Below are 22884 nucleotides of genomic sequence, written 5' to 3' on the forward strand. Positions count from 1 at the left end.
CCTTATCCCCTGCCACAAATACCAAAATCTGTGGCTACCCAAGTTCCTTACATAAAAACCACAGGACTGGCATGTCTGGGCACACCCTCCCTGTACTTTCAGTCATCTCCACAGTATTAGTACTCAGTACAAAGTAATGCTGGGTAGTTGTTGTACTTGGTTGTTTAGGGCATAATGAAAAGGGGGAAATCTGTACATACTTGCACAGATGCGATTTTTTTCTGAATATTTTCAACCTGTGATTGGTTGAATCTGTGGATTCAGACTCACAGATGTGGGGGCTGATTGTTTTGTTTTGTTTTATTTTTTGGTGTTAAGGCTCCAGTCCAGGGCTTCATGTATCCTAGGCAAGTGCTCTACCACTGAACTACAGCCCCAGCCAAGGGCGGTGTTTGTCTTCTCCCCGTGGGGGATGCCCACAGCACTGGCCGGGTCCTTTGGAGGCACACTCCCCATGGGCCTTAAGTATAGGCATCCTGGCTTACACACCTGTGCAGTCACCTGTGCGTTGCTATGATGAAATACTTGCTTGGAAAAGGTTTCTTTTTGCTCACAGTCTTGGGAATTCTGGTCCAAGGTCAGGCGGACCCACAGTTTCAGGTCTCTCGTGTAGGTGCCAGATAGCAGTGGTGGGAAGTGTGTGGCCAAGCCAACTGCTCACTTCGTGGCCAGGAAGCAAGAGGCTGGGGGCCCATAATCCCCTCAAGGGTATACCCACAATGACCTGGAGACCTCCTGCTAGGCCCACCCCCTAAAGGTTCTGCGGCCTCCTCATAGTGTCACCATGGGGACCATGCTTTTACCATGGACTTTTGGGGGACATTCAGCATCCAAACTATAGCAGCATCGGTCCATGTACCCTTCCCCCCACAAAAAAACCCAACAGGGCTACTCTTGCCAGACTGCCCAGGCTTCTGAACTTGTAAGTTGCATAAAATCAATGTCATAATCATAGACATTCTCATAGCCATTGATGGCTTGCTCTGTTGCCAAGCCCAATGGGGAACAGTGAAAACTAGGTGCAACAATTTGGAGTGACACAATAAATTTTAGCATACTCAAGGTTCTGAGAAGTCCTGAACAAATGAGTTCTGAATAGTGTTATTTAAACCAGTGTAACCCAAATCCCTTTGACAATGGGGTAATTTTTCATACAATATCTAATAGCATGTCACCACAGTCTTTGAAACATCTATAGGAAAGCAGGCAGAGGAAGGAAAAGCATAAACATTACACACTTGCGTGGCCCTGGGTGGGTCGGTTACTTGTAGACATGTTCTCAGGTAATTGTTGGAAAGATGTGTGACAACTCTGTTAGTTTTCAAGAAGTGAGAAGCGATCTGCCTCGCTAGACTCCAGCTGCAGTTCCTGTTTGCTCATTATAAAGACCGGGGAAGGAAGAGGATGGGGCTGCCACTGTGTCACATGGAGTCTGGGTTTGCAAAGCAGAAAAAGGACCGTTTGCTTCTGGATGCAACATAAATTCACTTCCTCATCCATGAGATGGAGCTGAGGGTGGCGGGCAGGAAAGGCGTGGGTAGAGAGACGTGTCTGTGGTCTTCAGGAACCCCCACGCCCTCCCCCCAAGGTGTACTTAAAGATTTCTGAACTCTGGGCCAGCAGTTTGGAGAGATGGCCATCAGGGGGCGAGATGAGCTGGGATTCTAGCCATGTGCCCTAGCTCTAGAGCATGGTTTCTTCCTCTTCCTTCCAGTTTTTTTTTTCTTAGTGGTACTGGGGATGGAACTCAGGGTCTTGAACTTGCTTAGCAAACACTCTACATCCCAAACCCTTTTTCTTTTAGTTTGTTTTGAGAGTTATCAAACTTTTCCCATGTCAGCTGACCTTGGACTGTGAGCCTCCTACCTCCACCTTCTGAGTAGCTGAGATTACAGAAGTATACCCTCATACCTGGCTTGTTTTGTTTTGTTGGTCTTGTCTTGGTTTTTTTGTTGGGGGGTGTTGTTTTGTTTTTCTTTTTTCTCAAAGCATTTTTTAGCATACATTAGTTGTATGGGGGAGGGGATTCATTGTGACATTTCTGAATATGCTTACCTTGTACGCTGGTTAGGTTTTGTTACGTTCTGGTGTCGAGGGTCCTTTCCTTCACAGGCCAGAGAACTGGTTCGTGAGGCAGCTGAATGCTAAGCCAAAGCCGGTGTATAAAGTAGGATCTATTAGAGAGAAAGGAACGGCTACAGCTGGGGTACTGCAGCGGAGCCCGGAAGCCGGTGGCTCGCTGCTCAGGTGAAGGCTGGGGTTTGTATGGATGTTTCAGCTCTCAGGATGCCCTCCATGGGGGACGGGATACTCACTCATCTGCCTTAGGTCTCTAGACCCAACAGTTTGTTTCTGTTTTGAGGCAGGGTCTCACTATGTAATCCATGCTGACCTTAAACTTTTGATCCTCCTGCCTCAGCCTCCCAAGTACTGGGATTTCTGATGCATTCTCCCAACACCCAGCTCCTAAACTGCTTTTATTGATGTCTTATTGGGTGGTACTTAGACATGACAGAGATTATGAATTTGGGTCTCAGTCATCATAGGTAAACAAGGCCCTGCCTGAATTGAAGGGTGAGTGCCTTTTCACTCACTGAATTAATGCAATTTGGTCCCTGTATCACTGTGGAACTTTGAATCACTGAATTCTGCCATCTAGGGCCTCAGGTGCATGGGGAGGGAGGGTGCTGAAAAGAGCACCAGTGGGGTCAAGGCCTCCAAGTTAAAAAAAAATCTATGCATGTTTTATTTACTTTGCCAAGATTACAGATTTGCTCTCTCTAGAAAATGGTTAATTTAAAAGACTTCTTGGACTGGCAGAGCGGCTTATAGAGCACCTGCATCGTAGCAAGTGGAAGGTACCGAATTCAAACCCCACTACCATCAAAAAAAAAAAAAACTTTTTTAATGTCCTGAGACAGAATCCTTAACTGAGGCAAAATCATAAAACATGTCACTGATGTCAAACTGGAGTCCATCACTGACTCTAAGTCAGCCTGGCATGGTTACTCCCTTGTGAGACTGTTGTGAGGTGCTGAGCTAAATGTGGCGTGAAGGAGGATTTTGGTAATATACTTCCCAGCCACCTTCCATGCTCTTACATGTATACCCAGGAGCAGTGCTGTGTTCTGATGTCTTTTGAAGGCGACATAATGAGTACGTTTACTGTTGTGGTGCTTGTTCTGCACATTGTCGTTTCCACCTCCGTGACATGTCATGACGTTGTTCCAATGTAGGTGAGGTCCATCCCTTCCCATCGCTCTGGACTATCCCACACGTCCACTTCCCAGGTGGAAGACATGTAGGTTGTCTTGCTATTAACAGGAGCGTGGTATTGCATATCTTCACCTGTGCTGGGCCCCTTTGTGCATGTGATCCAGGGCCACCTTGATAAACCCTTGAGCACTGAATCTTGTCCCCTTGGAAGCTCCTTTTAGAACCTGGTTACCATGCCATGAAGAAGCCCAAGTTAGCATCCAGGAGAGGCCCCAAGGAGACAGTGATGTCCAGGCATTCCCAGCTGTGGTAGCCATCCCATCTGTTGTACTGGCATCGTCCCACCTGTGGTACTCATCCCAGCCTAGGCACCAGGCATGTGAGGAGCAGAAGACACCTCCACAGCAGATGCCACATGGAGCAGAATTGAGCCAGGCCAACTGAGCCCTGCCCAACTGCACAGTTGGAAGAAAATGATCATTTAAAGCTACTGGGTTCTGGTGTGACTTGGAATATGTGAACAGTCAATATCCCGTGAATAGAGCATCTTCTGAGACTGCAAGTCAGTGACCTTGTGGTGGGGTGTGCTGCTCGCTTAGAGACCCATCAGCTGAAAAGTTTCAGGATCTACTGGTAGACATAGCTGCCTGACCTTGAACCTTCCTTCTCTAGTGGGACTCTTGCCTGGGGTTCCAATCCCTAAGTCCTTCCCATGTTGTCACCAGGAATCCGTATGACTAAGCATGCTTTCAGCTACTTAAATGATGGAGAGATTCCCAGGATCACATTACAGGAAGTCCAGGGGTGGGTGGCTTTTGCCAAGTTCATGGAGCAGCTCAGTGAAGTCATGAGGACACAGCTAATGCAGCATAGTCCACAGTTCCTCTGGCCCAAGGGTGTGTGCTCAGGGCAATTCTGCAGGGCTGCACGGCTCCTCACTTACTGCATCAGGAGCAAGGGATGCTCCCCCAGGAGCTCCAGCACAGAAGAGAATTTCCCAGAAGGCTTCACAGGCCACATCTTTCCTTGCATCTCACTGGCCCAAGCAAGTCACATGCCCACTCCTGAGCCCATCACATTGTGTGGGGATAGGGGGTGAGACTCACCATGGAACTGGTCAAACCCATCCCTAGACTAGAAGGAATGCATGTGGCCAATTCCTCTGAAGTCCATGGGCTTGTGGGAGAGCATGGATATCTAGAAACAATCGGGGTTTGCTAAGGAGAGCTTGTAGGGTACAGTCTAGCAGTGTCTACTATAGGACCCATCCACCCAGGGCACAAGGAAGGATCCAGGACACTGGGCTTGAGACAGAGTCCGGCTCAATTCTCACATCCTCTCAGGCATCACGGAGGGAGGTATGAAGGAGGAAGGGGGCCTAGGGGGCAGTTTGGACCCTCTGAGCTCCTGTCTTCTTCAGCGGGTCCCTCCAACACCAAAACTTTGTCCCCTTCCCAGGATGAAGAGAGGCACCACACAGAGGAGCAGGGCTCAGATTTGTGCCTGTCTTTATTATCATCACTTTGTTTGGACAGAGGGCATTTCCTATGCCATATCTAGTACTTTGAACTCTTAGATTTACTCTTTTCTCCGTATTTCTCTTCTAGTGCTTTCTGCAAGTTCATGTTCATAGCATTTTTCTGGTGCCATCGTCCTACAGAGAGGAGAGAAGGGGACAATAGAGATCACCTGACAGCCTCTAAGGGCCCAGACCCCATCAGTGTCCCATGCCTCTGCAAGTCCACCCCAGGACTCTGTCTTCTTTCTGGACCTGAGAACAGGTCCAGAACAGAATCAATCATAGCTCCCACTTACCCAGCTCATCTGTCTTTCTGCCATGCCAGTGTTCTATGTCCCTCACTGATTTCTCAATGACCTCTGGAGTGTAGGAAGCCTTCATGAGACTCTTTGTCTCCTGGGGAGCCCCTGTAGGAGACCGTGAAGAAATCCCAAGGTCAGTGGAGGTACAGTTTGCACTGGGCATCAGTTTCCTCTACGGGTGGTGGGTTGTGGGAAAGAAGGGGAGTGGAGGATTTCAGAGTAAAGTAGGCCTGGGTTCAAGTCACAGCTCCATGATTTATGGGTAATATGGCCTTCAACAAGTTTTAACCTCTTTGAGCTTCATTTTCTTCATCTATACGAAGGAATAAGGTTTTCTTGCAAACATTGAGAAGATTAAATTTTTGGACATTCATTGGAGTGTCTGTCATGTGGCAATTAATACCCATGTTTTCAGAAAATTCATCTCAACACATAAAATTAAAGCACACAAGGAAATAAGATACCATGATCAAAAGTCACCAGAAAGATCACAGGACCAAACCCAAAAAGATATTATGAGTTTAAATGAATACACATGGAGACTAGAAATGTAGCTCAGTGGCAGAGTACTTGTCTAGCATGCACAAAGCCCTGGGTTCAATACCTACCATTGAAAAAACAATTCTTTTAGTTCTTCTTTTTTAGGGATTGAACCCAGAGCTTTGCATGAGCTAGGCGAGTGCTCTACCACTGAGCCACACACCCAGTCCAAGAATTCCTTTCCTAGAACCTTCAAGTAAAACTTAGAATATCAGAGAGAAAGAAATCCTAGAGGTAGCCATAGAAAACAGGCAGTTGACTTACAAAGAATAATGATTTAATTAACCATCGATGACAGGAAAAAAATGGATGAATATCAAAGTACTAATGAAAAGCAATCATTGATCCATAATAGTTTATAATACAACTGACTTCCAAGAAAAACAACAAAATACCTTCCTGGCAAACAGAGCCTAAAGGTGACTGATAAGAAAAGCCTCACTAAAATACCTTATAAACAACTACCCAGGAAGAAAAAAAATGACCCCAGAAGAAAGACCTAAGATATGAGAAGGAATAGTAGGCAAAAAAAGGGAAACTGAGTAAATCTAAGCATACACCACTATAACAATAGCATCAGAATCTAATTGTGGGGAAAAATAATGAACATATGATCGCTAACCTTTTCTTCTTCTTCTTCTTCTTCTTTGGTGGTGCTGGGATAGAACCCAAGACCTTGCACATGCTAGGTCAGTGTTTTTTGTCTCCATGACAAAATACCTGAGCAAAGCAACTTAAGAGAGGAGTGATATATTTTGGCTCATGGTTTCAGAGGTGTTGGTCTTTTGTGCCAGGGAGGGCATGGTAGAGGAGAACAGCTCACACCATGGTAGCCAGGAAGCAGAGAGACAGAGCACTTGTGTTACTACTTTTTCCTTTTGCCCCTTTTACTACATCTGGACCCCCAGCCTATGGGATTGTGCTGCCCACACTCACAGCAGGTCTCCCCCCGCTTTAGCTAATCCTCTCTGGACATGCCCCAACAGACACAGCCAGAGCTGTGATTTCTTAATCTCCTAGGTGTCTCTCAATCCAAACAAGTTGACGATTGGAGATTAACCATCACAAGTCCACCCCTTGTCAACTTGACATCCAAACATCTCCTTAAAACATAACATTCTACCCTTGGCCCTGAAAAGGCTCGTGTCTATCTCATAATGCAAAACTCATTCAGTCCCTCTCCAAGAATTCCCATAGTCTTAATAGTTCCAACATTGTTCAAAAGTCCAAGTCCAAAATCTTTCCTGAGACTCAAGACAAACTCTCAGGTATGAGCCCCTGTCAAATCAGAAAGAAAGCTGCATACTTCTGAGTTACAATGGCAAATATTCCCATTCCAAAATGGAATAGGAGATTAGCAAGGAAGGATCATTCCAAAGCAAGAATGAAAGCCAGAAGGGAAAATGTTAAATCCTGTAGCTCCATATCTGCCCTTGGGGACATATGGTGATGTCATATGTGCTCCAAAGGGCTTGGGTAGCCCTGCCCCCATGGCCTTGCAGTTTGCAGCTCACATGGCCTCTCTCCTGGGCTAGTTCTGCTCATTGCCTGTGGTTTTCCTCGCCAGATTTGCCACATTCCTGGGACCTCTAACTTCTTGGCAGTCTCCATTGCAGTTTAGGCTTCACTCACAGAATTTCACACATCACACTCTCACTGGCTGCCTGCAGGGACCCCTGCCCTACATTGCCTGGCCTCCCAGGATTTCCTTTGAAATCTAGGTGGAAGCCTCCATGAGGCTGCAAAACCAGCCTCTCATTGACAATGCCAAGGTCCACTGCCATCTCCAGCAGTACCTGGGTCCACTTGGACCATGGCCACTGTGGCCTTTGACTGCCTGGATGGCTAAACCCATGGAAAAACTCCCCTAGATGGCCCTGTGCAAGCAGGGAGCCAAGTCTTCTGAAAGCAAAGGCTTTCAAATGAGTTAAAGCTTTTACATCCTCGCCTACTATCCATGGTGCAGTGAAGGGGAGGAGTAATTCTGGCCAATTCCTGAGATGCCCTCAAGGAATCTTTCCTAATCCCCTGTGCAAAGCACTTGGCTTCTTTTTCTTTTTTTAACTGGGGTTTGAACTCAGGGCTTCACAATTGCTAGGCAGGCACCCTACCACTTGAGCCTCTCTATCAGCCCCTACTTGACCTGTTTTTAATTGCCCTAATCCCTTCAGCAGCCACACTTTCCTTGGCCCCAACTTCACATTCATGCCTTTTTCTGGGTAGACTGAAAGTTTTTCAAAACTTTCTGTTCTGCTTTTGTTCCTATTTCTTACTGTGACCCTCTATAAGAGCAATATTCATGCCACAGCCTGACAGCTATGATGCCTTGAAATTTCCTCTGACAAATTAACTAGCCAGCTTCTTTTAAATACAGCTGCACTCAAAGTCTCAGAATATGGACAAAATGTGGACAACTTTTTTGTAACATGGATGGCCTCTCGTCAACTCCCAATAGAATCCTTGCTCCACCTGAAACCTTATGAGTGCAGTCTTTATGTCTGCATTTCTATCAGCAGTCTGGTCTTCTGAGTTCCCACCAGAAGTGCCCAAGAAGCTCTGCTAACAGCTTTCTAGGACCTCTCTACCCCACATATCAAACTTTTCCAAATTCCTCCCCCAAACCAATTCAAAAGCCTTCTAAACCACATTGACAGGTACTCACAGCAACAACCCCACTTCTCTGGCACCACTTTTCTGTATTAGTTTTTCATCTCTGTGGCAAAATACCTGAGCAAAACAATTTGGCTCACAGCAGGGAGGGCATTGGGGAGCAGAGCAACTCACATCAGGAAGGCCAGGAGAGAAAGAGAGAGAGAGAGAGAATGCATGGGATGTGGGCTTTCTCCTTTTTCCCTTTTATTCCATCTGGGTCCTCAGCCTATGGGATGGCACTGCCCACATCCAGGGTTGGTCCACGCCACTTAGCTCATCCTCTCTAGACACGCCTAATCTCCTAGGTATCTCTCAATCCAATCAAGTTGACCCTCACACTAAATCAGTGCTTAGTCACACCCCTAGTCTACCAACCACTTTTGAAGATTTAGCATGTGCTAAGAACAATTCTAGGAACTTCACATGAACTCACTCGTTCTTCCTTCTCACATATGACCATTATCTCCCTTTTACCATTGAAGTCACTGGAGCACAGAGAAGTTGAGTCACTCATTCAGAGTCACATGGCTAATAAATAACAGACTGGAGGCTCCAGTCTCCACAGCTCAAGAGACTTTGCTTATATAGAAAATTCTATAAAATAACAACATGCCAGCAGAGAAAGGGATGGGGAGAGCAGAAAAAGCCTTCTACTGTCTATAGTGGTTCCAAAAACCTAATGCCTTGGTTAACTTTAGAATTTGCTAACTATGCACATAAACATTACTAATTTTTGTCCTTTTCCTATTCGTTTAGTGATTACTAAAGCATAGAAAGAGTACAAAAGGATAAAAATTGGACCAAGGGGGAAAAAAAAAGAGAGCTTATGCAAATCCTTCCCAAAAAGGCAGGGAGAAAGAGCACAAATGGAAAACACAAAATCAGGTCATAGCAATAAACCTAAATCAGTAATTAGGTATAATTGGATGGTGCCATTGGTTAAACAACAGATTGTCAGACTATCAAAAATATTTTCCAGATATGTATTATTTAAAGCACACTTTTTACAAAGGACCCAAAGGGAAGATAATTGTGGAAGGAAGAAAAAGATACATCAACCAACACTGACCCAAAGCAACCTGGCCTAGCTATAGTTACACCACACAAAATAGTCTGAAAGGCAACGGTGTCGTGAGAAACAAAATAGGCTGTAAGGTAATTTGATGCTTCTAAGCTCACTGCCTTGAAATAATCTCAAAACAGATCAAGCAAAATCAACAGAACTCCACCAAAAGGTCCACTATCAGAGAGAACGTTCTCAAGGCCACCCATTAGTAATAAATAGATCAAGCAAAGAACATTAGTAAATGATGACAAAATTTGTGTACAAGTGATTAACAACCTGCTCTATTAGACACACGCAGAGTTCTGTACCCCAGACGTTATTTTCAAGCACATAAGCGCACCTGCCAAATTGGCTGCTCAATAGAGCCGGGCTCAACAATTTCAAAGGTCAGAAATCATTCCAGGCAGTGTTCTCTAGCAACAATGCCCTAAAGCTAGAAATCTATTTTTTTTCTTTTTTTTTAAGCTGTATTTAGCACTGAGAGTGCATTTGGAAAATGCCCACCTTACCCTTTCTCCTCTTGCCTCCCAATTCCACTGTCCACCCCCAGTCCTCAGCCCCATCTTTCCTTCTTCCTTTTAAGTCTTGCAAAGTCCCAGACCTCACTGCAGAAAATCAGGATTACCCCCCCCCTCAAAAAAATCTCTAATGCATCTGTAGATGAGGCTGGCCTGGTATAGGAAAGAGAAACCCTAAAAGACGCCACGCTTGGCTGCTGAGGACAGATGGCCAAGTTGTAGGGAGGGCTGCAGTGACATGTTTCTGGAAGGTGCTAGAGTAGGCACACAAAAACTTGCTGGGGTTTTTTTTTCCCCCAGTGACTCATGGTCTGTCATTTATCAATGGTTCAACTGTATGGCCTTGGGGGTTTCAGTCTGCCACCTTTGGGTCTGGGGTGAAGCAGAATGGCATGGCAGAGAAGGTGTGGTGCTCGCCTCACGGTGCCCAGGAAGAGAAAACTCACAATCCATTTTGAGTTCAGTATGGACAGCTTGAAACGCTTATGGGTCAGAGGTTGAGTTAGAAATCCCCATGGTGACAAGCATCAAAGCAAGCTGAGATACCGACTCCTCCGGAAGGAACTTAAAAGTAGTGTAAAGTCTGCCAAAAAGTGTCATCCAGGCTATAAAGTATCAGAACTTGGGAAAACCGGCCGGTGTAGTTAAGAGGATTTCTTTGTCCCCCTCCCCAAGGGACCTCTCTCTCGCCTCTCACTTTAAAGCCAATTGGAGGGGCTCATAGGATCACTTCAGGAACCTGTAGATAGTTTGGGAAAGACCAAGACAGAGCAAAACGCTTTGGTCTGAGCTGGCAGAGCAGAGTGGGCACTGGCCAGGCCATACCCCCACAAGTGAAGGGACACCATGTTTCTGTGAACAAGGCGTGGGCAGTGGGAAGAGGAACAGCCAGCTGCCCTGTTACATCCTACCCTAAGGCTTTCTGATGGGTGCCAACAGCAGAGGTGCTGGGCACACTTCCAAACATTAAAACAGCTTGGGGCAGGGTGTAAGTGTGGGAGAAGCCCACACCACCACGCCAGGAAGCATGCACATATGTCCCCAGCAGGGCCTCTGCAGAACCACAGAAATGCCTGAGAGAAATAAATACTTGGCTTCAAACCCTGCCAAACATGCAAGATGGTGGGAAGCCACCTTCAGACAAAACCAGGCAAGTAAACACACCCGGGCAATCTTAGGCCCTCCTTCCCATGCACCCTGACCCTGGGGTGCTGAAGCCCCAGCCACTGCAAGGGTCAGCCCAGCCACAGGCGGACTACATGCTCCATGAGCCGTCTTCTCCATCTAACTGTGGTTCCCGTACACATGGCCCTGGGACGTTTATCTGTGTTTAACAAATGCTTACCATATGGCAGGATCTCAGACCGCACACATATTAAGCTTGTTTTCTGAAAAACTTTGGAGGCAGGGGCTGTTATTAGTCACATTTTACAAAGGGGGAAACAGGTACAGAGGGAGACACACTAAACTTCCCCCCCACACACACATACACACTCACCTCCACCCGGTTCACATTTGCCTCGCCTTCTGTCCCATGCAACTCCACCCCTCCAGTCTCCAATCAAAGTCACCTTTGCCTTTTCTTCCCTCCACCCCATCCCTAATCTACCAAGAAATCCACAGGCCACAGGTGATGGGGCACACCTGTTTATCCCAGCTACTTGGGAGGTAGAAATATGAGAATCACAGTCCAGGCCAGCCTAGGCAAGAAGTTAGTAGACACCTCATCTCAACAAATAAGCCAGGTGTGGTGACATGCCCCTGGCATTCCAGCTATGCTGGGGACTTTAGGTAGGAGAATCTCAGGCTGAGGCCAGCCCTGGCAAAAACTCAAGGCCCTGTCCAAAAAATGACTAAAATCAAAAAGGGCTGGGAGTGTGGCTCAGGTGGTAGAGCACCTGCCTATCCAGTGTGAAGTCGAGTTCAAACCCCAGTACCACCAAGGAAAGAAATGAAACCCATCCCACTCTGCCTTTTCCATACCAGCAAAATCCTCCCACTTCTCCCTCCTTGCAGCCTCACCTGCTCTGTGCCTCCTCACTGGTCTCCTGCCTTGACTCTTGCCCCACTGTGTCCTGTCCAGCCTCAGCTCCATAGCCAGGTGGGTCCTCTCAACCTAAGTCTCTCCCGTAAATAAAATCCTACCATGGCTCCCAGTGAAGAGGCAGCTGAGCGCCCCATCGTCAGTGCACTCCCTCTGCTCGACTCTTCCCCAGAAACACACAGGTGGCCTGCTGGCCTCCAAGGCCTCCTTCAAAGTCACCTGCCCTATGAGCTCAGCCCAGCCTGGTCTCTCTAAAGGTCCTGGGGGATCCTGAGGGATTGATAGTGTAAAGACAGCAAAGGAGCATTCAGAAGCCAAGCACAAGACCCATGATGGTTCTCTTTGGGAGGAGGGTGACAAGGACAGAAGACAGGAGATGCTTCGGAGTACCAGAGTACCGTGAAGCCTTCCTTGACCTGGGAGGCTGCGGGGGGCTATTCAACAGCCCCATGGCCTCTAGGAATGTAGTTGTCACAATTTTAAAAGGTAAAAACAAGAAAACAAGTCTGGTTTAATATTTGGAAACCAGTTAATAAAGATTTACCACATTAATAGATAAAAGGGGAAAAAAATCCTATGATCAGCTAAAAAAAAAAAAAAAGCCACAGTGCAAGCATTTAATAAAATTTAACAGCCATTCACAAGTTAAAAAAAATTACAGTGCAAGCCAAGAATGGTCATATATACCTGTAATCCCAGCTACTCAAGAAGCAGAGGCAGAAGGATCTTGATTTCAAGGTTAGTCAAATTAGCGAGACCTTATTTCAGAAACAAAACACAAGCAAAAAGGGTGGGAGTATGGCTCAAGGGCCTAAGAGCTTGCCCGACATGTGTGAGACCCTGGGTTCCATTCCCAGTACACAGAAAAAATAAAAATTTAAGTGCAAATGAGAAATAAGGGGAACCCCTTACCCCCAATAAAGAGTATCTTAGGGAATGGGGATTTAGCTTGGAAGTGGAGAGCTTGCCTAGCATTCGTGATGCCCTGGGTTGCCCCAGTCCAGCAGAAAAAAACCACAATGAATTATATTTAATGGTACAGTGTAACAGCCAAGAAGGAGAAAGACATGAGGTTTTCCTGCTTACATGCACCATTGTCCCAGAAGAGTCAGTTAAATGCTGATTTGAAGGTGGGAAAAAACAAGCAGTTAAGATGAGGAACTTGGCCCCGGGTGGCCAGGGTTCAGCTCCCAATTCTACACCTTCATCCCTGTGTGACCCTAAGCGAGTTCTCTAGCCCTTTCCAACTGGCATAGAGTTTCGTGAAAATTAAACTCTGTAAAGTACTCTTTGGCATAAGACAGACAGCACATATGTTTATTATTACAAAAGAAATACTAATGACTTTTACACAAAAGAAAACATTATTATAAAGAACCCCCCCCCCAAAAAATTGACAGCCATTGGAATCAATGAGAGCTAAGTAAGACTTCTGGATATAAGATTAATATACAAAAATAAAAACTGTTGGGTTGCGGAGGTGACTCAGTGGTAGAATGCTTGCCCAGTATGCAATAGGCCCTGGGTTTGATCCCCAGTGCTGCAAATACAAAAATAAATAAACAAATAAATAAGGCTCTGTGTGTACCATGGGGAGCACAGTTAGAAAATGTAATATTTCATTTTATTTTATTTATTTTTTGATCTGGAGATTGAACCCAGGACCTTGGTCTACCTCTTAAATACACCCCCAGCCTAGAAAATGTAATTTTGAAAAAGATGCCATTTACAGTAAATGATAGAAAAAAAAGGAATTTTCCTAAATAAGTTTAACAAAAAAGTATACACTGTTATTAACAGACAGGAAGGAAGATTTAAATTAGAGCTGCATACCATATTTATAGATTAGAAAATTTCTTATCGTAAATTGCACCATAGATTCAATGTACTTCTAGTCAAAATCCCAATGAGGTTTTTCATGAAAATTAACAAGTTGATTCTAAAATTTATATGAAAGAATAAAGAATCTAGTGGCTGGTGGTGATGGCGAGGGGGTGATGGGGTAGGGCATTGCCCGGCCAGATACGCGACAAATAGGAGTGTAACACTACACTGGTGACAGGACAGCGACCTGGAAACGGATCCACGCACATATGGAAAGCCGAGGGCAGACACAGTCACCCCTGCAGGTCCCCAGTGCGGGGTGGGAACTCTTCAGTAAAAGAAAGGAGGCGATCGGTAATCCACATGGAGGAGGAGTTAAAACTCAATCCCACTTCACACTGCAAACAGAACTCAACTCCAGATGCGTTAGAGACGTAAGCGAAAAGGAAGACCAAGCATTTTAGGTGGCTACATAACGGATTATCTCCGCGACTCAGCTGAGGGCAGGATTTCTCCCTGCTCCTCCTGAGCCATCTCTACCTCGGTAAACAGCCGATCCTCCTCCCAGAAGCACCTTGCATTCAGTCTTAATTCCTCTTCCTGTACCCCAAATCCATCCATTAGCACATCCGTGTGCACCGTCTCACACCCCGGCTCCTGCTTCATCAGGCTGCTTCACCCTCAGCCTCCTGAGCTGCCATATTGCCCAAGAGGACCCTCCAAACTGTGGCCTGCCGGCCCAGCTCCTAGGTCAAGTGCTGTAGTTTGGTTCTGGAATGTTCTCCAAAGGCCCACGTGTTAAAGGTTTAGCCCCCTGCATGGTTCTCTTGGGAGGTGATGGTAACTTTGAGGTGAGGCTTAGTGGGAGGTTTTAGGATACTGGGATCCCCAAAGATGGTTGTGTTACTCCAGCTTCTTCCTCCTCCTCTTTTTCACTTCTTGGCTATGAGGTGAATGGCTTTGCTCTACCACACAGCCCCTGCCATGATGTCCTGCCTCACCACAGGCCCAAAGCAATGGGACCAATCCATCATAGACTGGAACCTCCAACACTGTGAGCCAAATGAACCTTTCCTCTTTATAAGTTGATTGTCTCAGGTATTTTGTTACAGTAATGGAAGACCAACTAACACATCAGGCCACCATCTGTCCCACCTGGATATTTACAGTCACCCCCTTCTTGGTGTCTCTCAGCTCCCTTACAGCTACTCCCACCAGCAACTGGGGTGAATTTTTTACCTAAGTCACACAAGCTCATTCTGCTTCAAACCCTGGCTTGGCTTCTGCCTCTTACAGAGAAAAGACTTTCTGGGTCAGCAACCCAGTCTGCTTCCTGAGTTCTTCTGCACCCCCGTGCAGCCATTCGTGCCTCACCAACCTCAAACAGCACGTGCCAAGGTGAACTCAGACCAGGTGGAGCCTGACAGAGACATACAGATGGGCACAATGAGAGTAGCGTGCTGCAAGGCAAATCCCTCGCTCACTGTTTGCCAGTTTCCTGAGGGTAAATACTGCTCATGGCCAATATTCAGACAGCATTTGTATGCCAAACAGTTCAGAAAAATTCAACAACCAGATTGTAAACTGGTACAATCTGGCATGAGCTGGTTTCCAGCAACCCTTGGTACAGCTCTACTGCCCAGGCTAAATGAGGATGATAAGAGTTTTTAAATATTATTCTTTTGCATTTATGTAGACGTTCCCATATAAGATTATAAGTGCAAACTCTTTGGTGATTAATTGTTAAACAGGGAAGGCAAAAGGCAAGATTCTTGGTGCCCAGAACAGAGGACAATCAGGGCTGTGTTTCCTCACCCCTCCTCTAGCGCCACCCCTTCTCCAAGCTCAAAGAAAAACCCAGAAAGGTTTCCAGGGGGTGTCTGGTTCCTTGGGTGACAGGGACCCAAGCCAGGGAGAGGTGGTCTGCCAGGCCCTGGGAGTGCTGGAGACAGCTTGAAGGGAGAAGGAGAAGGAAGAGGAGGAGGAGGGCCAGAAAGAGCTGATCCTGGCAGTGAGGCTGAACCGGAAAGTTGGGGCAGTTAGAAACCCCCATGTGCTGGCCCTGGACCCCACACCTGAGCAATTTGGAAAGCCCTTGGGAATAGTGTCATGGCGAGGGAGGTGAAGGACTGGTGTTGAGAGAAGACCTGAGAGCTTTGGAGACAGAAGAAAAGTCTGGATGTGAGTCCCAGGATGCCTCAGACCACTGAGGTCTTGGGCCACTGGCCTCAAATTCACCTGTGAAGTGCAGCTTGTCCCAGCAGGACACACAGAAAAAAGGAAGCCCTCTGTAAATGGTGCAGCCTCCAACCCACCTGTCATTTCTCCTAGACGGTGCCATCCCCAGGCTCCAGATAAGAAAAATAATGGCTTTGCAGCTACTGAGTACCGTCTCTGTGCCCAGGCTAAGCACTTCCCTGCCTCCATGGGCTCCCACCCATGGTGACAGGGCCATGCTGTCTTTCTCAACACTGCCCAGAGGAGGTGGCTGAGGCTTAGCGAGGTAAAGGACCTGCCTGAGGCCACACCCAGCTAGTGAGTGGCTGTGCTGTGCTACTGTACTGTGGAAAGGTGCCCAGGCCAGGGCTGCCTGGCCTCCTACTGACAGATTAAGAAACTTGTGAGGGGTTCGGGATGTAGATCAGGTGGCAGAGCTCTGCCAAACCCCAGAACTGACTGTGCACCGTGAGGACACTCTGGCCAGGGGACTGGGCAACCCCAGCACTTGCATGGGAGATGCCCTTGGTACACATGAAGTGAGTGTCTGTGGGTCGTGCCTTGGCATCCCAGACCAAAGGCCTTCCCTGCGCAATGCCCTGGAGACCATGGGTGCTCGCTAGCTAATGCCCTCCTTCCTCCGCTTGTCCTTTGACCTCACCTTGAAACAAGTTTGACTGCATGTTGTAACCCAAATCATAGTAGTCTGAGAAGATGGTGGAGACTTTTGCAGGACTCTGGGTCCTGGTGGACCACAAGCTTGTCCTCTTCTGGTCCTCGAAAACTTCACTGATGGCCTTCTGAGCCTGGTGGGGGAGGCAAGGCAGGGTGACCACAAGGTGATGGTAAAGCAGGGGCCAAGCCTTAGCTCTCCTCTAAGTCCTCCTCCCTCTGGCCCTGGCCTCACCACCTCTCCTCAGGCTGCAGGCCCAGGACTGGGGAGCTGGAGTGGGTTGAAGGTCCTGCTTCCCACCCCTCCCCACACATGGGCCAGGGCTTCAGGAATGACAGCAATCCTAAAGCCTCCCCCATATACTGAGCACCTACTGAATGCAGCATCAGGAGGGGCTTCCTAGGGTGACACTGTTCCCACCAGGTTATAAGTAAGGGTACTGGGCCTTGGGAGGCCAGACTTGCCCAGTACACACAGCTGGGGAGCCCCAGAGCCCTGGCTTGCTGCCCACATCAAAGTCAAAGTCCTCAGCTTTCATTGAGGCCACACCTTCCCTATACCAATGGGGAAACCGAGGCCTGACTGGTTGAGCCTGGGCCTAGGAGGGAGGAAACCTGGGTGTGAACCCCAATTCTGCCAGAGAGCAGCTACTGACTTTGACAAGGGCTCTGCTCCTCTCTGGTCCTCAGTTTCCCTACTTCTGAATATAGGTGGAGGACAGAATTGTGTGTGTGTGTGTGTGTGTGTGTGTGTGTGTGTGTGTGTGTGTGTGGAGGGTCTTTGAAGTAGCTTTCAGCTTTGACATGTGGGCTCAATGACACCTAAAACCTGTATCACAGCTGGACAGGAAGACCAATGTCTTGATTTGAGCCCAACCAATGGCAGCTAAGGAGAGAAGCGGCCAAGAGAGGCAGTGAGAGTAAGTGACCACACAGTCAACTCAAGTGGGGACAGGTCTCTCCAAGCTGGGCAGAACATTTAAGACTATGACCTTCCAGATTGCCTGGTAGGTGGGGTCATTGCCCCATGAGATGGCAAATGGGAGAGGAACCAGGGAGGGGACATGACCCACAGTCTTTGCAAGCAGGGATCTTCCTTCTCTGTGACCCAGAGCACGTCACGTGACCTCTCTGGGCCTAAATTTTACCATCTGTTAAAAGGGAAGCAAGAATTCCTGCCTGGCCTACCACAATGTAGTCGCTATGACGGCTGAGATGGTGACATTGAAAAAAATGTCTCAGAATGCCAGAGCAAGAAGGATTCTTTGCCTTTGATCAGAAGTGGAAGTTGAATTTTATCTCAAATTTCAGTTGATTAGTAGTGACTGCCTAGAATGGTGTATCAGGCGGGAAAGAGTGCCAGCATCAATTAGCCATGTCTGCCATGGGCGCAGGCTAGGAGAGTGTAGAATGCACACCCTAAATCTGTCAGCCTGATTTAGTTTGACTGCTTCACTTTACAGATGTAAAGGCCAGAGAGGCAAAGTAACTTACCCAAAGTCACCCAGCATTCAGGGACAAAGCCAGGATTCAAATCTAGGTCTTCTGATTCCCCAAAAATGTGGTCCATCCACTCAATTCTGTCTCCCTTAGGAGACTTGTTCAAATTGAAAATGTCCAGTTCAAACAAAAGGCTCGTAACAGCAAAGTCACTAAGGACCAGGGCTCCAGAATCTGCCAATCTAATCTGGGTCCTCATCCCACACAACTGGGTAAATTTGGTTAACTTATCTAACCGCTCTCAGCCCTGGGCTGCCTTTCGCTGGAGTAATTCCACCCTCCTGGTATAACTGTTAGAAAAATTAAATGAGTCGCTACACAGGAGCAGTTCAAATAGTGCCCAATGGTCTGCCCCGTGGCAGGTGCTTGGTATACTGTGCTTTCCATCACTGATACTACAGGCTGTAGTCAAGAGCAGGGTTTTTTGTTAAGTCTCCCCTAGCAGCCCTCCACCATGCTTAGCCTCCTAAGCCCCCCGTGTTGACACCTGCTCCTCGGAGACAAGCTGGTCCACCACTTTGCTTCCAAACTTGTGACGAATGTTGTTAGGAATGACACTGCCTTTCTGACTCAGAGGTGAAGTCCTCTGCTCCTGGGTCCTGGAGTTGGGACCTTCCTCTTGTTGAACCCCCTCTTGGAAATTCGCTCTGTCCTCTCTAGAGAAAGGTCTGGAACCCCTCTTCTTCAGGGCCCCACTATGTGGTTCCATTCCCAGAGAATCCCAGCTGGCAGTGCCTGAGGGGAAGGCGGGATGCCCTCCTGGCGGTCCTGCCCTGAGGTGCTGGCTCGGGTTCTCGGGGAGAATGGGCCTGGTACTTGAACTTAGAGGTGTCTAAGGGGCTGAGGGTGGTTCTCCAGTGGTCCACGTCCTGCTGGCCCTCCTTGTTGTTGTGCTGGTGGGTCTTGGTCAAAGCGGTTGTGCCTGAACTGGAGGGAGGGAGAGAGAGAGAGAGAAAAATGCAGACAGTCAGGGGCAGGAAGGGGACAGACAGGCAAGTGACAGAGGGAAACAGGCAGACACAGAGACCAGAGGTCCAGAAACAAAAGGGGAGGCACAGAGACACCACAGGAGCCAGAGGCACAGGTGAGGAGAGAAACAACAGAAGTGAGCTCAGTGGCCAGGCCAAACCAAGGGACAAGGCTGGCCCATACTGCTTTTGACTAGGGGGGGTTGTAGCCCATGCCTGTCCATCCTTGAGGCCTAGCTGTGTGGCCTCAAGCAAGGGACCTGGTCTCTCTGTGCTTTAGAGTCCATTTGGCTAGTTTTCTTTCCTACCCTGAGACCCCAGAAATCCAGTGAAGGAATCAAGCAGCCTCTGGGGCTGGGAGAAGCGGTTCTCAGCTTGCCCAGATCACACACGTAGAAAGCACCAGTCATGTCTAGGCCTTGGTCTTTGTCCCCCTACCCTCCACCTTCTCTATCCTTCATCCTAGGCACCTCCTAGGCTCTCAGGTTCCCACCTAGTCCTTTCCTCTACACCCACTCACATCCTGCCCAAGACCCCCAGTGGCAGCAGTCTCCCGCCCTCTGCCTCTCCACTCACCCCTGGAGACAGGCAGGCTATAGCTTCTTCTCACTCAATGTCCCATGACATCCCACCTCTCAGTGTTTGCCCAGCTTGGCCCACTACCTCGAGGACAGCCCCTCCTTTCCCAGTGCCAGAACCCTGCCCTTCCTTCCACCAAGAAGTTTTCCAGACACCCACCCCACTCCTGCTTCTCACCTCCTGTTCCCAACACGTCTCTCATGACTCTGGGGCTTGCCCTTTCTACCTCCAGAGAGCTACAAACCATCTCCTTTTTCCCTCCTAGACAGACAGAGGGTCACCAAAGAGGAGTCCGCTGTGAGCCAGTCTGAGCCCTCCCACCCCTAAGAGCCCAGCCCACCTGAGAGAGTGTGGAGTCCCTCAGTGAGCGAATGCGTGAGCAGGAGGCTGTGGGGTGTCACAGCCTGAGGAACACTGCATCTCATCAATGCTAAGACTCCAGTTCCCTCTCATTTGGACGTCTCTGATATCAGGCTGAATCTGGCAATCATGGGCCCTGGCTGGTGACTTAACCAGAAGTGTTTTCTCTTTGTGACGCAGTGCATCACAGTAACCAGTTGGAGGTGGCTTAGCACCCAGTTTATGCAACACCTGCCCCCAGCTGAGCTTCTCCTCCAGAACTTTCTAGAAGGATCTTCTAGTCCTCTTAAAACACACGTGGTTTGTTTCTCTTTTGTTTATAAATGAGACCAGAGTCTATGTGTTGCTCTGTAACTTGCTGTTAATGAAAACATCCCCATGCTTTGGGGATCTACTCCAGGCAGCAGAGAGAGAACTTTCCCCCAAGCCCTGTAGGCCTTGGCCAGTGCCCAGCTGCTAGACGGTCCCATTGTTTCAGCTCAGCTTTTCAGAAAAGGCTGCTGTGAGCTTCAGGCTTCTCGGCTGTGGGGTTTGTTTCATTCTAGATCCTTCTCCTGGCAGTGGGCACAGAGGAAACTGAGGTTTCTCCACTTTCCTGCACACTGCCTCTTCCCATTCTTCCTCCTACCCTTTGTCCTTGCCCCTTTGTCACCTACAAAGGCTGGAGGGAGACTTTGTTCCTGAGGCCAGATGGCCTTCCCACCCTTCTGCTGGACTCTGTCCAAACCACCTGGCAGACAAGCACTGGGGGCCTCTAGGGACAGCTAAGGTTGCCAGGAGGGGGTGGGGGCCTTCCCAAAGGCGTGGACGTAGAGGAAGGAGAATCATCCTGGTCAGCCGTGGCCTCTCACCTGCCCCATGTGGATACTGAGGCCCAGCACAGGGATGAGCTCCCACCCCAATCCCACACATCCAGGCTCAGGACTGCCCTGTTTCCCAGCCTGCACTCATGGCTACCTCCTGTTCCTCGCCATCTCTGTCTCCGGTGTAACTGTCACTGCCTTCCCTTCGGGGTGTGTCTTGTATCCTCTGGCTCAGAGAGCAGAGACTAGCACCAATTCATCAACTGAGTGACCACCTACTGTGTGTTGGGTGTGGCTGGCTAGGGGTTACAAAAGCGAACAAGCTGGCCCCTGTGCTCTGGGAGTTGAATGTTTTTTGAAGAAGGAAGAAGGAAGGAGGGAGAGAGGGAGGGATGCAGGTCTGTACCTGCCACCTATCAGAATGACAGGTACACTCAAAAAACACAGACCTCCCAGCACTTATGTCCGAATGCCTGCAGAAAGGCCCCGAATCTGGAGGGAAATCAGGTCATTGCAGCAGGAGTGCCCCCAGTCTCGCCAGATTGCCCTCTCCACATACCACCTGCCCACTCCTGGTGACCATTCTCACAGCTGACCTGGCCCAGCCACACCAGCAGTAGAAACCTTTCCCTGCAGGCAGGGCCCCACCAAAGTGCAGCCCTCTCCCTGCCTGGCCTGGCAGCTCTGTCCAGAGCCCAGGACAAGCTCTTGCTCCTCCCCGGCCATGCGTGCCTTGGGCCGTGCTCACTCAGGACCTGCATGTAACCCCACACACAGTGGCCAGACCTCTCACACTCTATTCTCCCACATCTCAGCCCTTCTTGGGCACACAGGGAAGTGCTGTCCCCCTCTTAACACAGAACAGCTGAGGATGGGGACTTGGGGAGTAAGAACCCCCAAGTCTGGTGGGATACAAGGGGCTCAGAAATTCATTCCCACCAGGTTCTTTTGTGCTCAGTCAGAGTGATCCCTAAGGAGGTCAGGGCCTCAGCAGGTCTGGAGGCCCCTGTGAAACTGATGAGGGGATGTGGCCAGCTGTCCCCAGGGAGTCCCTGTGAAGAACTGGCTGTGCAGTCCTCACACCCCTGGTCCTTCCATCCTACCTGCTGAGTGGTCCAGCTCTATCCACTTTTGCTCAAGGACAGGTAATTCCAAGTGTGGTCCTGGAAACAAAGCAACACGTCACAGGATCTCAGACGACAGGGTCTGCAGCTAAGCGGAACCACCTGCAGAGTCACAGCCAGCCCCTGACCAGGATCCCTGCCCTGCTGCCGCCACCACCCACCATCCTGCAGGGCCCAGTCCCACAGTGGACACTGCTGCCCAGCCTCCCTTCACCAGACCCTGGGTTGTGCCTAGACCTCATAGGCTCTGCCCTCTCAGAAAGGCCTCAAAGGCCTTGGGACCTGTGCTCCTCTTTCTCCTAATCCTTTCCTTCCACCTCCTCCTCCTCTTCTCCTCCCCTGCCCCCAGCACCACTAAGGAGCCCAGCACTGGCTCCCCGGCTGTGTGGGCATTTCCCCAGTCCCCAACCCAGGACTTCTCTTTCTGCAAATAAGATGTTACCCACTTCACCTCGGGTCATTCACGGTTGGGGAAGGAAGCAGCTTAGCCGGTGTAGAGGAAAGCCCGGAGCAAGAACCAGGCTCCAGATGACTTCCGTCTTTTCTCTGAGGCTAGCTCCGCATCTCCAAACACCTCTGCAGCTTTCACATTTGTAGTGTTTTTTTCTAGTGGCTCTTTTGCTTCTTGATATTCCCTTATTTTATCATATGTAAGCTTTTTTCCAGGCTTTTGCAACTTTTGTAATATAAATAAAATAAAACCCTGCCTCACACAGTAAGGACAATAAAGAATAGAATAGAAACAAGTCAGAGCCAGAAAGAGGTCTTTAAGAACTGAGGACCAGAGAGGGAGAGTGATTTGTCTAAGGTCACCCAGCAAGTTGTTTTGCTGATAAGCTCAAAGCAGGTAGGAACCAGACTACTTTATTCCTTTAAAACTTGACAAACCAAGCATGCTATTGATTTTGACACCTCCTATCTATTTGAGACTGAGAATGTGGCTTACTGGCAGAGGGCTTGCAGGAGGCCCTAGGTTCCAT

At 48.6% G+C, this 22884-nt stretch overlaps 1 protein-coding gene across 2 annotated transcripts; it reads right to left on the reverse strand.

Moving 5' to 3' along the window:
- Positions 1-4707: 4707 nt before the first annotated feature.
- Positions 4708-22199, reverse strand: Cimip4 (ciliary microtubule inner protein 4). Of its 2 annotated transcripts, none has more exons than XM_074084412.1 (5): positions 21884-22199; positions 18558-18997; positions 16560-16704; positions 5032-5142; positions 4708-4870 (listed from the first exon to the last, which is right to left on the reverse strand). In XM_074084412.1, exons 2-5 carry the CDS (start codon positions 18777-18779, stop codon positions 4773-4775), a joined length of 576 nt encoding a protein of 191 aa, XP_073940513.1. In that variant the 5' UTR covers positions 18780-18997; positions 21884-22199; the 3' UTR covers positions 4708-4772. The 2 variants fall into 2 exon arrangements, with proteins under 2 accessions (XP_073940513.1, XP_073940512.1); XM_074084411.1 differs by lacking the exon at positions 21884-22199 and adding an exon at positions 19958-20124.
- Positions 22200-22884: the final 685 nt, after the last annotated feature.

Source organism: Castor canadensis, chromosome 8, assembly GCF_047511655.1.
Source record: "Castor canadensis chromosome 8, mCasCan1.hap1v2, whole genome shotgun sequence".
NCBI classification, from domain to species: Eukaryota; Metazoa; Chordata; class Mammalia; order Rodentia; family Castoridae; genus Castor; species Castor canadensis.

Bases quoted from the DNA above. Each gene is read 5' to 3' on its own strand.
- Cimip4 (XM_074084412.1), bottom strand. From the start codon at position 18,779: ATGGAACCACATAGTGGGGCCCTGAAGAAGAGGGGTTCCAGACCTTTC. The intron at 16,705-18,557 runs GTGTCAACACGG...CTCCCCCACCAG, and splicing joins AGCTTGTCTCCGAGGAGCAG to GCTCAGAAGGCCATCAGTGA. The intron at 4,871-5,031 runs GTAAGTGGGAGC...TCCTCTCTGTAG, and splicing joins CAGAAAGACAGATGAGCTGG to GACGATGGCACCAGAAAAAT.